This window comes from Mobula hypostoma, chromosome 21 (genome assembly GCF_963921235.1).
Source record: "Mobula hypostoma chromosome 21, sMobHyp1.1, whole genome shotgun sequence".
Taxonomy (NCBI): Eukaryota; Metazoa; Chordata; class Chondrichthyes; order Myliobatiformes; family Myliobatidae; genus Mobula; species Mobula hypostoma.
Window position 1 is genome coordinate 6,394,941 of NC_086117.1, and position 16,984 is coordinate 6,411,924.

Genomic DNA, 16,984 nt, shown 5'->3' on the forward strand with positions numbered 1-16,984 from the left:
CTTGCAGTTAAATATAATGGAATGAACGACATCCAGCAGTCACAATAACCCGGCAGGGCACGGTGTGTTCCCACTGTATCCGGCGAAAGCGGTGTTTCTGCCACCAGTCATCGGGGTCTTGGCTGTGGAATTAATCCGAATCAGAATCTGGTTTATTATCACCGGCATATGTCGTGAAATTTGTTATTTTGCGGCAGCAGTACAGTGCAATACATAAAACAACAAATTTCACGACATATGCCTGTGATATTAATGCTAATTCTGATTTTGACTAAACGGACTTGTGAATTTGATATGGGGCAAATATAGGCCGTTCGGTACCGGAAAGATCTAGGCTTTTTACCTTTTTGATATTGCTTTCAGCCAACCGTGTGGTTACTGGGCATGAACAAGCTCGGGAACTTTCACATAGGGAAGGTTACTACGAGTTAATCATGTTTATTTTTGTATTTTGGGAAGGCACATTTGCCGTGTTTTATTACAAGGCCGCGAGACGGTGATTCTATCTCGCATTGATAGCGAGAGAGAAAAAAAACCCTTTGCAAACCTTTGAAATGCTTACAACGACGGAAAAAATGATCCCTTAATCCGCATTCGGCGCGAATTAAGTGAAGGTTTAAAACAGGATTCTGCTAGTAATAAGATTCTGCAGCTCTACAGAACTGAGCTGGTTAGTGGAGATTTCACGCCTAGTCTCAACTTGGTCTGTAAGGTATTTCTGCAGAGCACTCTTATGTTTACAAGGGACATTTAAACAGTTAATGTTTTAAATCATGCAGCGTCAAATTTATCCAACGATTTTCTAATTTAAGACCCGCAACACACTTTAAGGCAAACGGACCGAAATATAACACGAATATTTATTTCGGTTCGCATGCTCCAGAGCAGGCGAAACATCAGCCAGTTACGCTCAGAGAAGCTATTTAACGGAGAAGTCATTTCCAAGTGGAATATGTGGGAACAAGTGCAGGGGACGCCAACGAATTATCATAATTTTTCGAATGGGAGGGGTTGCTAAAATGTGTGGGATATCTTGGAGTCTCAGGAATTGTTTTGTACATTATAATTCCAGCTGTTAAACTCCCTCACTCAGTTTGATGAACGAAGGCGGAAGGGTGGCGGTTTAAATGGAGCTCACCCATTAACCGGTGTCCAACACCAAGTTTTAAACCTTCAGTTTCAGGGAGGTGGGAATCCTTCCCGAAATAGCCCCCCTGCTGTAAAAACGAACCGTTTGCCCTTCTGCGTGGAACTGTGGCCATAAAAGGTATAATATTTCTAAAGTTAAGACAAATCTCATTCAATAGAAAAGGAGATGGACTTTGTCAGGCGCCGCTGCGAAGCTGGGGTTGACAATCTTTATAGCGGGGACGGGCAGTATTCTATAGGGGACCTGCAACTTCACGTCGGGTCCAACGAAGAGTGTGTAGGATTCTTAAAATGACATTTCAGGGAGACGGGACGTTTTGAAAGTAGGGTTTAGTTATTTTCTTGATATATTGTTGGAAATATGACCGGTACTGACAAACCCCCAAACTCTTAAGTCCTGGCCAAAACCGAAAACCTTTTCTACAAACCCCGACCTTTGCTGGAGGGGGGAGTGTGCTTTAGTGCGTTGTTTGTGTGAATGCTTATGGTTAAGAGTAGAGGTGTGTGTGTGTGTGTGTTGGGGGGTGAGCGAGTTAAAGACGGAGTCTTAGAAACACAGCTGGTGCGTGTGTGAGATTGGGGTCTGTATCTGTGTATGTGTGCTGACAGTTGTGTGTATGTGGGTATTTGTGTAAGTGTCTATGTACGCAGAGAGAAGGGAAAGTGTGAGAGAGATAAAGACAGACTTAGGAAAACTGTTAGTGATTGGTTTGGTGTGTGTGTGTGTGTGTGTGTGTATCTACCTGTATATGTGTGTATTCGTGTAAGTGTGTGTTTGTGCATGAGGGAGAGATATAGACAGAGTACGTGTGATTGATTGGTTTTGTGTAAATCTGTGTAAGGGTCTATGTGTATGAGTGCTGGTCTATGAGTGTGTGTACAGGTGTATATATATTCCATTCTTTGTGTGTGTGTGTGTGTGTGTTGTATAGGTGTCTACCTGTCTGTGGTATACCTGTGGTTTGAGGCATACTCTTTAGACAACAACACCTTGGTTCTTGATTTTAATGATGTTCCACACCACGGACGAAGCGTTAAACTAACTTAAGAACAATTGACATAAGACACCAACAGGTTTTATACATAACGTTTCCCTTCGCACTCCCCGCAGGAGATTCTCCGTACAAAGGTGCGCCAGATGTCACCTGGGGATCTCAGCGTCGGAGATGGTGATGAGAGCCAGGGATTTGGTCTATCATTTGAACTGTTTCATATGTACCACCTGCAACAAAATGCTGGCGACCGGAGATCACTTCGGCATGAAGGACAGTCTGGTGTACTGCAGGGTGCACTTCGAGACACTGATTCAGGGCGATTTTCAGGCGCACTTCAACCACGCGGACGTGGGCTCCAAGAGCGGCGGCACTCTGGGGTTACCCTTCTACAACGGCATGAACACGGTGCAGAAGGGTCGGCCTCGCAAGAGGAAGAGCCCGGGGCCTGGAGCTGACCTGGCGGCTTACAACGCAGGTAGGAACCTCGCACTACTCTGTCTGGGCTGGTTATAACAATTGGTGAGAATGTGAGCCAGATGGGAAAGCAGTGCCCACTTCTACAACAGAGAATGGAGGTAGACCCATGTCAGAATACCAATACTTTTGCCCCTGTGTTGGGTATACTCCATGGCAAGTGGTTGTAATTTCGAGGCACCCGTGGTTGGTAACTAAGTCCGAGACTTAGAAGTCGTAGAACATTAAAGCACAGAAACAGGCCATTCTGCCCGTCTAGTCCGCTCCAAACCATTATTCTGCCTGGTCACCTCGACCCGCACTCGGACCTTAGTCCTCCACTCCACATCTGTGTGGCTATCTAAATCTTTCTTACAAGTTGAAATCGTACCCGCATTTACACTCCCGCTGGAAGCTCGTTCAACACTCTCACCACCCTCTGAGAAGAAGTTTCCCCTCAGGTTCATCTTAAACATTTCATCTTTCACCGTGAACTCATGACCTCTGGTTCTAGTCTCACCTCTCAGTGGTAAAAACCAATCTATACCCTTCATGATCACATACATACTGAGTGAGGCGGTACTGTTCAAGCACAGAAGAAAAATGCCCCAATATTGTAGTGGGGCAACAGCCTTTTCCTCTGGGGAAAGGGAATAGAAGAGATGTGGTTCCACATCACCCCACCCCTTACCATGGCAGGCTATTTTACCAAGAGGCGCCTAAGCTTCGGGTAAAGTTGCTTATGAGAAACAGGGTGCCGTCTGTAGTTCCTGGGAGCCGCTGGTCTCGACCCAGGATTCCCTCCCACGTGTGTGCGTGTAAGAGAGAGAGAGGGAGATCGTGTTTGTGTATTAAGTGTGTGTATGGTTGTAGTGTGTGTAGATGTGTGTATGTGTGTGTGAGAGAAAGAGGGGAGGAGAGTGTTTATGTGTGATTGTGTCTGTGTGTTTGTTTAGTGTAGTGTGTGTGTGTGTGTGTGTGTGTGTGTGTACGTGCATATGTTAGGGTTTTGTGCTTTCCAGTTTTCAGGAGCGACCTTTCACCTCCTGTTTACTGAGCTATTTTTACACGTCAATATTCTTAAAGAGACACTCTCTCAGTTCAGGCCCGACTCTCCAGTGACGTTCTGGGAACCGTCCTGAAGACAGTTTGCAAATTGTTTCAACCATTTTGCAAAATACATACTAACTTCAGGACTCATACTGAGACAAAACGATGAGGGGGCGAGAGTGGAGGGGGAGGGACGTATTGATGAAGGAGGCAAACAACAGGAATTCTGCAGATGCTGGAAATTCAAGCAACACATAAAAGTTGCTGGTCCTGACGAAGAGTCTCGGCCTGAAACGTCGACTGCACCTCTTCCTAGAGATGCTGCTTGGCCTGCTGCGTTCACCAGCAACTTTTATGTGTGTTGATGAAGGAGGCGATTGATTTGGAAGACGGGTTCTGTGTGGGTGGTGTAAGGCGCACTGGGAGTGATGTGGGACGCGTTTTCCATCTCACTCTCTAGCTGCCTCTCATAGTCCATAAGAACTTAATATTTAGGGGAGAATTAAGCCATTCTGCTCATCGAATCTGCTCGGCCATTCGATTAGGGCTGATTTACTATCCCTCTCTAGCCCATTCTCCTGCCTTCTCCCAGTAACTTTTGACGCCATGACAAATCAAGAACCTTTGAACCACCGCTTTAAGTATACCCGCTGACTTGGCCTCCACAGGCGGAAGAGTTTGAGGAGGATCACCTTGGTTCCCACCTGCCGGAGTTCTTTTGATATTGGAGAGCAAAGTCGGTGGGAGTTCATTTGTCCCGTTCCCGGATAAAGTACAAAACAACCCCAAACCCCCAAACCCTGTCCAACTTTGTGGCGGGGGGGGGGGGTGCGCGGCGTTTTCTTCTGGTGAATAGGGATCAGGAGAGGTATAATGCCACATCAGCGCCACTCCGAACCACGGCAGGCTATTTTAGCAAGACGCGTCTAAACCTGAGGTTAAATTGTATGTAGGGAAATGTTAAATTGGTTTATTATTGTCACAAATACCGAGATACATTCAGAGACTTTGTTCTGCGGCCCATCCGTTTAGTACAGCAGCGAGCGGATAGTTTCTCGATTAGTAAGAGCGTCAAAGGTTACGGGGAGATGACAGGAGAATGGGATTGAGAGGGATAATGAATTAGCCGCGAGTAACCGGCGGAGCAGACTTGATAGACCGAATGGCCTCATTCTGCTCCTAAGTCTTAAGGTGTTACCATGGAAACAATAACAACAATGCGGAATAAAATGTTAGTTGCAGAGAAGGTGCAGTGCAGGTCGACAATAAGGTGCAAGACCGTGATGGGGTATATTGTGAGGTCAAGTGACTATCTTATCGTACTAAGGGAGCGTTTAATAGTCTAACATCAGCGGGGTTGAAGCTACTCTTCAGCCCACTTCTCGGGGGTTCTGTTAAAGGGAGTGGGAGGATCTCAAAAGAAGAAAACAAAACGAAATATTATAAATTGAAGAATTTGTAAAGTCAGGATTCACCTGCCCAAAGCCGAGAGGCACTCGGGATGGGAACGGAGCGAGTGTCTGACAGTGTCAGTTCTCGTGTTGTACTAAGTGCGTTTCACGGTTCAAACACGTGTGGCGTTCTGAGAACTGGTCAGAATCGGGTTTAAAAACAGGCTTTTGGCGTGGAATTTGTTGTTTTGCGGCAGTTGCACGTTGCAAAGCACAATAATAAAACTATAAATTACAGTAAGGACACGGACAGACGTAAGTAAATAAGCAGAGCAAAAGTAGCAAGAGCAGGTAGTGTACACGGGTTCAGTGTCCATTCAGGAATCTGACGGCAGAGGGCAAGAACTGTTCCTGAAACGTTGAGTGGGTGTCTTTAGGCTCCTGTCCCTCCTCCTTGATGGTAGCAATGAGAGGAGGTGATGGGCGTCCTTAATGGTGGACTTTTTGAGACATCGCCTTTTGGAGATGGCCTGGATGCAGGGGTGGACAGTACCCGTGATGGAGCTGGCCGAGTTGACAACTTTCTGCAGCCTTTTCCGATCCCGTGCGCTGGCCCCTGCGCACTAATGACGGTCAGTTCTGGCGGGAAGGACTGTCCGATCCTCTCTAAGGAGGTTTACAATGGGGAACATCAGCCCCTCTCAACCCGACTGGTATTCTCTGCCCCAGCAGTTAAATATACACGATGTCCGCCAGCAAGTTCCACAGCCTCGCTGATGCCTTAGCGTAGATTCCTAAAGCGAATTGTTGTTAGTAAATAATTGATTTTTTTCTCTCTCTCTCTGTTTATGACCACAACATTGGAAACCATAGTGCTGATCCACATTTTAGCGGACACTTGAACACGTAGATCCGAAATCAAGACAGAATAAGGTCCAATTTCACGGAAACCTTTGCTGCGGTTGCATTAGAAGGCACCAATTTGATTTCAGAGATTTCATGAGTTTACTGGAGACTTTTACCGCACCGTGCTTGGGTCTTTAGAGAGCTGGGAGGGGGTGGGGAGACTCTGAGGAGGGTTTGAGACAAGAATGGAGACTGACAAGTGGAAAACAGGTCAGAGATCCCGGGACTTTCTTTGCTAAGGGTTTCTCTTTTTGTACTTCCATTTACTGCTCTTCAGTGGGGTGGCGAGGGGAGGGGAGGGGGCGGGGGTTCATTTTTGGCGCCTTTCCGGGAGAGAGCCAGTGTTTGTGGCTAGTAACATCAATGAGTGAAATGTTGTGGAACGAGGGTCTGATTCGGTGCGGAACACCTGTGCGATATAACAAATCCCTCGAGGTTTCCCAACGAGCGCGGAGAAAACTTCACACCAAGCCTTTCCCCCCCTGTAACATCTTCCCTAAATTCATGCCAAACAACTGCTTAAATTTCATTTTGAAGAAGGGCAATTAATTGATTCAAAATTGTGTAATGATTGATCAATAGTTACACGTTTCCCTCTGTAAGAGCTGTTGAACACTGCCGCTATTACTGAACACAGATCAGAACAATTGGAGAGGTTATCTATTTTAGATACCTGCATTTCTATTTCTTTAATTTTGAAAGTAGCCGTTATAGGGAATGATAATTTCCCCCTAACAACCTGCAAGCTGCGAAAACGATTAAATTTATTTGCATAAAGTGACGAATTTGCACATGTTCGTATTCCTTCCCCGTTCGGCACCATTTAGCTTACAGCAGTAAGTAGCGGCTCTAGCAGTCACATATGTAATCGACTGTTCCCCCGAGTCACTGTAACTCCCCAAGTCCTCCCAGAGTTTAGAACGACGCCTGTTTTTTTAAAAAGTAAACATCTGTAGAGCCGCTCATTGTGTAGGAAACTGCACATTAACAGTTTAAAATCACACTCGTGAATTCCCATTATTTTACCCGCAGTTTTATTGAGTCGAACCTTATTTTTCGACTAGAACTTTACCTATTTTGGACCTTGTAAGACCCAGGATCAACTTTATTCGCCATATACATTTGCTATGGTGTGTTGGCCAACAAAAACACAACATACGATAATTATAAAGAATAAGGAATAAAGAATTATATGAAAACTTATAACGAATAACAAATAAAGTGCGGGTATGGAATAAAACGTATATAAATACATGTATGTATTTACATGTAAACATCATTATAAAAAGTGGTTTAAAGTGTTTTACAGTACAGTGCAGTGACGGGGTAATAGATAGATAGGTTCTGGGGGGTTAACTAGAACGATTCTTCTATTAAAATCCGATCAGCCTCGTGAAATTGCGGTTTTTCTTTCTCAGAACGCGGTTTTCTCCCGGACTCAGCGGAAATTTGTCAATATATTCATGTTTCACTCATTATATGAATTACTTCATCCACTAGCTTCAGTTATGCTAATTAAAGTCTATTGCCTACTAATTTACATATTCCAGTCACTAAACACCTTGTTGTTATACATAAAACGCGTACTACAATTCTCTCAAAGAAGAGTACCAGTCGTTTAATTTAACACCGCGCGAGAGGAGAGAGAGAAAAAAAACTATTTCCAACAAAAGGCTTTTAGGCAAAAGACAAAGAAAGGCGATTTGATATCTTCTTACTCGCCAGCACCTATTTAAATTTGATGTTTACCATTTAGATTTTTTTCCCGCCCTTGGAAGTAATTATTAAAATCGCGAGCTTCCAGTGAGAGGGGGAACCCTCTGTTTTGACAGTCTCTTTGGGTCGCTGGTTGGTGTCTGGCGCCGTAGTTTTTATATTTATTCCTCAAAGCCTCTGAATAGAGCTGACACTGGGTAGTCGGATTCAATTCAAGGAAATTAATTTGAAGTAGGTGATCCAGATGGAAATTTAAACGGCGATCATCCTGGAGGCTCTGAATTCTCTTAAAATTGGATTACATCAGAAAACCTGTTCAAATTGGAGGGTCTATGACCTGGACATGCGGTGTGAACATCGCCTTTAGACGGCAAATCGAGGTGGCGGGTAATACAGTTCTTACAACAAGTCTTATAGATCAGCTTTTGTTGCAGGGTGGGCAGTCTGGGTAGCAAGAATTTCTACCATTTATTCGAAAATGGCAACAAACCGGGTTATGCAGCTCCCTTTCCCGCGCAAGACTATATTCAACAAGTGTTCTGGGTTTAATTGGGAATGTGCAAAGGTTGTTGGTGTTATCTTTCCAGATATCATTTCAAAACGATTACGGTAATTCAAGGTCTTGAGTGGCGATCAGGAGCTGTTAACCCTTTGAACTTCTGTACATCGGAAGAATTCCCCTCTACCTCAGAAAACACCTTCCTCGCTGTTCCAATGCAGGCCTTAAACCTTAGCATCATTGTGCAGTGGACCACGTTTAATTTGACAACGCGTGTGATATAATTAGAGTTCTATAAACAGACATATCTAATGTGGGGAGAGGCGGGTGGTTTGAAGTGCAATCTTGATCGGTAACTACGGGGTTATAATTTTGGGATTTTTATTTAGCCGGTAGTTTACAATTAATACGGAGACTTTAATTTCTTTCTTCATTAGTGTTGCTAGTGGAAGGTTAGTTACGGTTATGAAAGCGGACACGGATTCTAGACCACTATCTCCCCCTGGAGGCAATCGCAGGACCTGCAAACTATTCACTGGGCAGTTGATGGGGCAGGCCGGACAATCTTCCCCTAAAAAAAACACCGTTGAAAAAACCGGGATCCATTCCCCCTTGGTAGAGCGAGAGAAAAGAAAATCCTAACTTTTCAGCCTATGAGTAGGAAGGCTGAAGTAAACTTTTGTTTTATTTCATTAGACACAGGGTTGTGAATTTCTGGAATTCAGAGGACAGTGGCGGCCAGGTCATTGTGTATATTTAAAACGGATTAATCAGAACATCAAAGATTATGGGCAGAAGAGAGGAGAATGGGGTTGAGAGGGGTAATAAATCAGTCATGATGGAATAACAGAGCAGACAGGACGGACCGAATGGCCTAATTCTGCTCCTTTGTCCTATAGCCTAATGGTTTTTTGCGTCTTTCAGAAGTTAAGACTCCTAATGATTTTTGCAAACGTTTCCCAAACAGGGCTCTGTGTAAGAGGTGCCGAACTCAATTCGGAGTTGCAATCTTAAAAAAATAATTGTACAATGCAGATCTGAAGTTGTAGAAGGAAAATGGCTTCATGTTACAAGTCACTTCAACTCCCTTCCCCAATCCCACACTGACCTACTTGTCAGCAGCCTCCTCCACTGCCAGGTTGAGGCCGGATGCAAACTAGGGAAAAGCCAGGATCAGAATCAGGTTTAATATCATTGGCATATGTTGAGAAATATATTGTTTTGCAGCAGCAGTGCATTGCAATACAAATAAAAATACATAAATTAGAATAAGAAGTATATATACTGTATACTAAAATTAAATTAAAGAAGTATTGCAAAAAAAAAGGAAAAAAATAGTGAAAATAGTTCATGGGTTCATTGTATATTCAGAAATCTGGTGGTGGAGGGGAAGAAGCTGTTCCTGAAGTGTTGAGTGTGTGCCTTCAGGCTCCTGTACCTCCTCCCTGATGGAAGCAATGAGAAGAGGGCTTGTCCTGGGTGATGGGGGTCCGTAATGATAGATCCACCTTGATTAGGCATTGAATTTCGAAGGTTTCCTCGATGCTGGGGAGGCTGGTGCCCATGATGGAGCTGGCTGAGTTTACAACTTTTTGTAGCTTTCCCCGATCCTGAGCAGTGGCCCCTCCGTACCAGATGGTGATGCAACCGGTTAGAATGCTCTCCACATTCTAACTGATTAATCTGCAACATTAACACTGAATCCTCTCATTTTGGGTATCCTGCTCCCTCTCTCTCCTTCTGATCCACTCAATTCCCTTAACACATCTCCTTTCCCAATGTTCCAACAACATTTATTATCAAAGTTATCATATACAATCTTGAAATTCACTTCTTGCAGGCATTTACCGAAAAAATGCAATAGAATTTATGAAAAACTATATATAAACAGACAAAGACTGACACACAACCAATGTGCAAAATAAGACAAACTGTGCAAGTACAAGATAAATACTACTGAGATCTTAGAAGGTCAGGCAGCATCTATTGAAAGGAATAAAGAGTTGCCATTTTTGCCGGAGACCCTTCATCAGGTCCCGATGAAGGATCTTGGGCTGGAACATTGATTCCTTGTTTCTTCCCATCGATGTTGACTGACCTGCTGAGTTCCTCCAGCACACTGTTGTGTGCTCCTCTGGATTTCCAACGTCTGCGGAATCGCTTGTGTTTATAACACTGAGAACATGATTTGTAAAGAGTGCTTGAAAGTGAGTCTGTAGGTCGTGCAATCAGTTCAGATTTGTGGTGAGTGAAGTTATCTACGCTGGTTCAGGAGCCTGATGGTTGGAGAGTAACAACTGTTCCTGAACCTGGTGATGTGGGAACCCAGTGAACCTGGAGGTGTCCGCCAACAACTGCTGGCATAGTTTTAAGGTGATTGGAGGAAAGTGTAAGGGGGATGTGATGGGAAAGTTTTTTACACAGAGAGTGGTGGGTACATGGAACACCCTGCCAGGGTGGAGGCAGATACATTAGGGACATTTAAGAAACTCTTAGATAGGCTCATAGATGACAGAAAAATGGAGGGCTATGTAGAAGGGAAGGGTTAGATTGATCTTAGATTCGGTTAAATGTTTAGCATAAAATCCTGAGTCAAAGGGCCTGTACTGTGCTGTAATGTTCAATGTGCTGTGTTTAAGATTCCACACAGAAGAATAACATTTTTCAATATATTGGTTGGTACTGGGGCAAGATACGATGGCAAGAAACATTTAGGAATTATTCCAGCTTCTCCAATGGGCTTCATGAGCAAGAGGATCTGACTAAGGCAGGAAACCCAGGATACCAGGAGCATTGATGGAGATGGTTTTATTGCTTGGTTCCCTTTGATTTAAAAACATTTTAGGATTGATTGACAAAGGAACATAACCAGGCACAGAAATTATAAAATTAATGAGAATCAGGTTCATTATCACTGACATATATTGTAAAATCTGTTGTTTTGCAGCAGCAGTATAGTGCAATGCATAAAATATATTATAATTACAATAAGAATATCAATATTTTTTTACACAGAGTGGAATGCACTGCCGGGGTGGTGACAGAAGCAAATACATTAGGAGCATTTAAGAAACTCTTAGATAAGCACATAGGTGATAGAACACTGGAGGCTGTGTGTTAAGGAAGGGAAGAATTGATCTTGTATGAGGTTAAAATGTTGGCACAACATTGTGGGCTGAAAGGCCTGTACTGTGTTGTAATGTTCTATACATTGGATTTTAAAATAAAACTGTGAGATTGTGGGTGAAAAGTATTAATTTTAATCTGGAAATTTGTGAAATTCAAACCAAATAAACACCATTTCAGGTTAGGAGGAGAGACAAACCTTTTTGGAGATGAATTGTCTACAGAAATTTTGATTATCTCTGGGAAATAAAAGGTAACAGATTAGATCACTTCTGGGACAGTTAAGCTGAAAGACATTGGATACAAGGGACATTATAGATGCCGTCGTATGAAGCATCTTATGAAACAAGCTGCTGGAGATGTTCAATGGGGCAAGTGGCATCTGTGGGAGGAAAGGAATTGTTGACATCAGAATCAGGGTTAATATCACGAGTATATGTCATACAATTGGTTGATTTGTGGCAGCAATACATTACAATTCATAATAAAAAACTATCAATGACAGTAAGAAATATATATATATATATATATAGATTAAATAAGTAGTGTGAAAAGAGAGGACTAAAAATAGCAAGGTCGTTTTCATGGGTTCAATTTCCATTCAGAGATCTGATCACAGAGGGGAAGAAACTGTTCCTAAAAATGATGAGTGGTTGTCTTCAGGCTCCTGTACCGTCTCCTTGATGGTAGCAACGAGAAGAGGACATGTCTTGGGTGATGGGGGTCCTTAATAATGGATGCCGCCTTGTTGAGGCATCTCCTTGTGAAGATGTCCTCAATGCTGGGAGGCCACTGCCCATGATGTCGCTGGCTGAGTTTGTAACTTTCTGCAGCTTTTACTGATCCTGTGCTGTAGTTAACACCCTGGATCTGTCCAGATGAAAAGTTTCAACCTGAAATGTCAACATTTCTTTTCCTCCTACACATGCTGTTCAAAGTCAAAGTAAATTTATTATCAAAGTACTTACATGTCACCATAATGCCCCTTTATTTTCTTGTAGGCATTTACAGGAAAATAAAGAAATACAATAGTGTTTTTGAAAAACTACATAAAAAAGACTAAAAAACAACCAATGTGCAAAAGAAGATAATTGTGCAAAAAGAAGTCCTGAGAATGTGAGTTGTAAAAAGTCCTTGAAAGTGAGTCACACACATCAAAGTTGCTGGTGAACGCAGCAGGCCAGGCAGCATCTCTAGGAAGAGGTACAGTCGATGTTTTGGGCCGAGACCCTTTGTCAGGACTAACTGAAGGAAGAGCTAGTAAGAGATTTGAAAGTGGGAGGGGGAGGGGAAAATCCAAAATGATAGGAGAAGACAGGAGGGGGAGGGATGGAGCCGAGAGCTGGACAGGTGATTGGCAAAAGGGATACGAGAGGATCATGGGACAGGAGGCCTAGGGAGAAAGACAAGGGGGGGGGGGCACCCAGAGGATGGGCAAGGGGTATATTCAGAGGGACAGAGGGAGAAAAAGGAGAGTGAGAGAAAGAATGTGTGTATATAAATAAATAACAGATGGGGTACGAGGGGGAGGTGGGGCATTAGCAGAAGTTAGAGAAGTCAATGTGAAGGTGAGTCCATAGGTTGTGGTAACATTTCAAATGTGGGGCAAGTAAAGTTGAGTGAAGTTATCCCCTTTGGTTCAAGAGCCTTGTGGTTGATAACTGTTCCTGAAGCTGGTGGTGTGAGTCCTGAGGGCTGCAAGGAGAAGAGAGCATGGCCTGGATGGTGGTGGTTCTTATGATGGATGCTGCTTTTTAGTGGTGGTGCTCCTTGTAGATATGCTCAATGGTGGACTGGGCTGTATCCGTCTATTTCTCAACCCACTGATTTTCGATACGCACAATAAATCTATAGATTTATTCAGTATGCCCACAAGAAAATGAATCTCAGGGTTGTGTATGGTGGCATATATGTACTTTGATATTGATTTACTTTGAACTTTGAGTTCCTTCAGCAGATTGTCTGTTGACCCAGATCCCAGTCTCTGCAGTCTCTTATTGTGTCTTATCTTATTAAGATCATTGCTGAGAACTTCAGTGACCCGGATCCAATCCTGCTCTCCGGTGCTGTCAGTGTGGAGTTTGCACGTTCTCCCAGTGACTGCGTGGGTTCAGACCATGAGACATATGAGCAGAATTAGGCCATTTAGCCCATCGATTCTGCTCCATCATGGTTGACTTATTATCCCTCTCAACCCCATTCTTCAGCCTTCTCCCCGTAACCGTTGACACTCTTACTAATCAAGAATCTATCAACCTCCGCTTTAAATGTACCCAATGACTTGTCCTGCACAGCCGTCTGTGACAATGAATTCCACAGATCCACCACCCTCTGGCTAAAGAAATTCTTCCTCATCTCTGTGCTAAATGGATGCCCCTCTGTTAAGACTCACCCACTCTATCTAGGCTTGACAATATTTAATAGGTTTTAGTGAGATTTCCTCTCCCCAATTCTTTTAAACAGAGCCATCAAATGCACCTGATATGTTAACACTTTCATTTCCTGGATCACTCATGTGAACCTCCTCAGGTTTTCCCCAGGTGCCTTAGTTTCCTCCGACTTCCCAACAAGGTGCAGATATGTTGGTTGATTGGTCACTATGAGTTCAAAGTTCAAAGTTCAATGTAAATTTATTATCAATGTAGATATATGTTACCATATACAACTTGGAGATTCATTTTCTTGAAGAGAATAACAACCATAACAGTATCTATCAAAGACAGCACCAATTCGGGTGTTCAACCAGTGTGGAAAAGACAACAATCTGTGCAAATACAAAAAAGGAATAATAATGATAAATTAATAAGTAATAAATATCGAGAACGTGAGATGATGAGAACTTGAAAGTGAGTCCATAGGTTGTGGGAACATTTCAGTGATGGGACAAGTGAATTTGAGTGAAATTATCCCCTTTGGTTCAAAAGCCTGATGGTTGAGGGGTAATAAGTGTTCCTCAACCTGGTGTTGCGTGTCCCTGCGTGTACCTTCATCCTGATGACAGCAGGGAGAAGAGAGCATGGCCTGGGTAACGCACACAGAACGCTGGAGGAATTTAGCAAGTTAGGCAGCATTTATGGAGAAGAATAAACATTCGACATTTCAGGCCAAGACCCTTATTCAGAACTGAAAAGGAAGGGGGAGGAAATCAGAGTAAGATGGTGGGGAAGGGTGAAGAGTATGTGCTAGAAGGCGATAGGTGAGACCAGGTTTGGGGGGAAGGTCGGCGGATGGGAGAGGAGGGATGAAGTAAGAAGCTGGGAGGTAATAGGTGGAAGAAGTGAAGAAGAAATCTGAAATGAGAGGAGAGTGGACCATGGGAGAAAGGGAAGGAGGAAGGGAACCAGAGAGAGGTGATAGGCTGGTGAGAAGAAGAGAAGAGGTGAGAGGGGAACCAAACTGAGGAATGAAAAAGAGAGAAGGGGTGTGTTGTGTATTTAATATTTCAGTAATATATGGGTGGTATTGTTAATATATTGTTTGATTAAGCATTCTTTGTTTGTTTGCATAATTCATTATAGATTATATGTAAGAATTACGTGAATGGCATACGTCATTATGTCACCACATCATATGTCTGCACCTCACTGAAGTAAAACAAAATAGACGCGTTTCCCCTTTCTCCCACATTTTACTTCCGATCATTTCCTGGAATTACAAAACATAATGGGGTGGGGCGGGGGGAGAAATTACCAGAAGTTGGAGAAATCGATGTTCATGCCTTCAGGTTGGAGGCTACGCTTTGTGGAATATGAGATGTTGCTCCTCCAACTCACATCAACTCTTTGTCCATAGCTTTGCTCGTGTTGATGATTCAAGTACTCGGGCAATGCGTTTCCCATTCCGTCAACCGCTGGGAGAACAAAGTTCTTCTTCATTTCCCCTTAAAACCTCTTACCCCTTCTTTGCTGTGTAGTTGAAGATATATCTGCTCTAGAAAAAGGTTTCCCATTATCTATTTTATCTGTTCCCTTGATAGTTCTGGTTATCAGATGCCCCTCAGCATCTCCCACTCAATGGAAAACAAAGCTTACTTTTCCAGTCCCTTTTTAGAAGTATGCCTGCAACATTGGTTGAATTCCCACCACTGTTTGTACATTCTCCCTCGGACTGCTTGAGTTTCCTCTTGAGAGTTCTGGTTTCCTCCCACATTCCAAAGACGTATAGGTTAGTAGGTTAGTTGGGCCTGAAGGGCCTGTTACTATGCTGTCTTCTTCTTAAGGCCATCAAACCTACTGAGGCGGAGGCCGCCAACAGCAGCTGATCAGAGCCCTTTGTCCTGGGCCGAGGGAAGGTTGATCAGTCCTGTGGCTTCCACTTTCACTACACAACTTCATACGTCTTCTGGGCAAAGATCCTTCCTTTCCCGGGGATTGAGGGCTTTGGAACTTTGTTTGGTATTTCCGTAGCTCTGGGTTTTTACAGGATGGGATTGCCAGCCCCATGTCCAACCCTCACAGCCGGGCTCGGGACTGTAGGGTTGTTACTGCGCTGTATCTCTAAATAAAAAATTTAAAAAATGCCCTCCCGCTGATACTCCACACACCCGCTTACGTTTGCTCAGATGACTCCTGGACCCTTGACCTCACGATTTACCTCAATGTGGTCTTGCACTTCACCGTCTGCCAGCACCGCTCTTTCCCTGTAACACACTGCTATTATTTTACCTTGATGTACTGTTGTAATGAATCGATCTATATGGAATATGTACAAGGGAGTTTTTTAAAGATTAGGTTTATTTGTCACACATGCATCAAAGCATACGGTGAAATGAGTCGTTTGCTTCAATGATCGGCGCAGTCGGAGGATGTGCTGGGGGCAGCCTGCAAATGTCGCCACCAGCATAACATGCCAACATCTTACTAAGCCTAACCCTACGTCGTTGGACTGTGGGAGGAAAGCAGAGCACCCGGAGGAAAGCCATGGGAGAACGTACAACCTCCTGTGGTGCGAATTGAACCTGGGCCGCTGCTGCTGTGATTGTGTTATGCTAACTGCTGCTTTGCTGACCATTTTTTTTCACTGTACCTCGGTACACGTGACAAAAATAAACCAATTTGCTAGTGAGTTCGGCCCAGTCATACCATGCTGGCCACGGTGCCCAAACAGCTAGTCCCTATCTCCTGGGTTCAGGCCACACTCCTGTCCAAATGCTTGTTAGATGATGTTATTGTAACTGCCTTGATCACTTCCTCTGGCAGCTTGTTCCATTTACTCTCCATCCTCTGGGTGCAAAACTTGCCACTCAGGTCCCATTTAAGTCTTTCCCCCTCACCCTAAACATACGTCCCCTGGTTTTGAACTCCCCTGTCTTAAGACCATAAGAGCATAAGACGTACGATCACTCCTGTCAGAGTCATCTTATGTAGAGACTCTCCTGTGCCTAGCATCACCTTATGGACATACAATCAATCTATGTATATAAGCTAAAACAACAGGAATTCTGCAGATGCTGGAAATTCAAGCAACATACATCAAAGTTGCTGGTGAACGCAGCAGGCCAAGCAGCATCTATAGGAAGAGGCGCAGTCGACGTTTCAGGCCGAGACTATCTTATTTATTGTGTTTTTTGCACTGCATCAGATCTGGAGTAATAATTATTTTGTTGTCCTTTACACTTGCATACTGGAAATGACATTAAACAATCTTAACTCTTGAATCTAGAATCTATCAACCTCTGCTTTAAATATACCCAATGACTT

General features: G+C 43.6%; 1 protein-coding gene across 9 annotated transcripts in view; it reads left to right on the plus strand.

Annotated features, from left to right (window-relative positions):
- The window catches only part of LOC134359762 (LIM/homeobox protein Lhx2), a 72,544-nt gene that overhangs the window by 19,791 nt on the left and 35,769 nt on the right, over nucleotides 1-16,984 (plus strand). For 8 of the 9 annotated variants that reach the window (XM_063073364.1, XM_063073362.1, XM_063073361.1 and 5 more), the window contains exon 3: nucleotides 2,261-2,619. In XM_063073364.1, the coding sequence (XP_062929434.1) occupies nucleotides 2,261-2,619 (359 nt within the window). Of the gene's footprint in view, nucleotides 1-968; nucleotides 1,268-2,260; nucleotides 2,620-16,984 lie in introns of those variants that run through there. The other variant, XM_063073366.1, reaches the window with a different exon arrangement.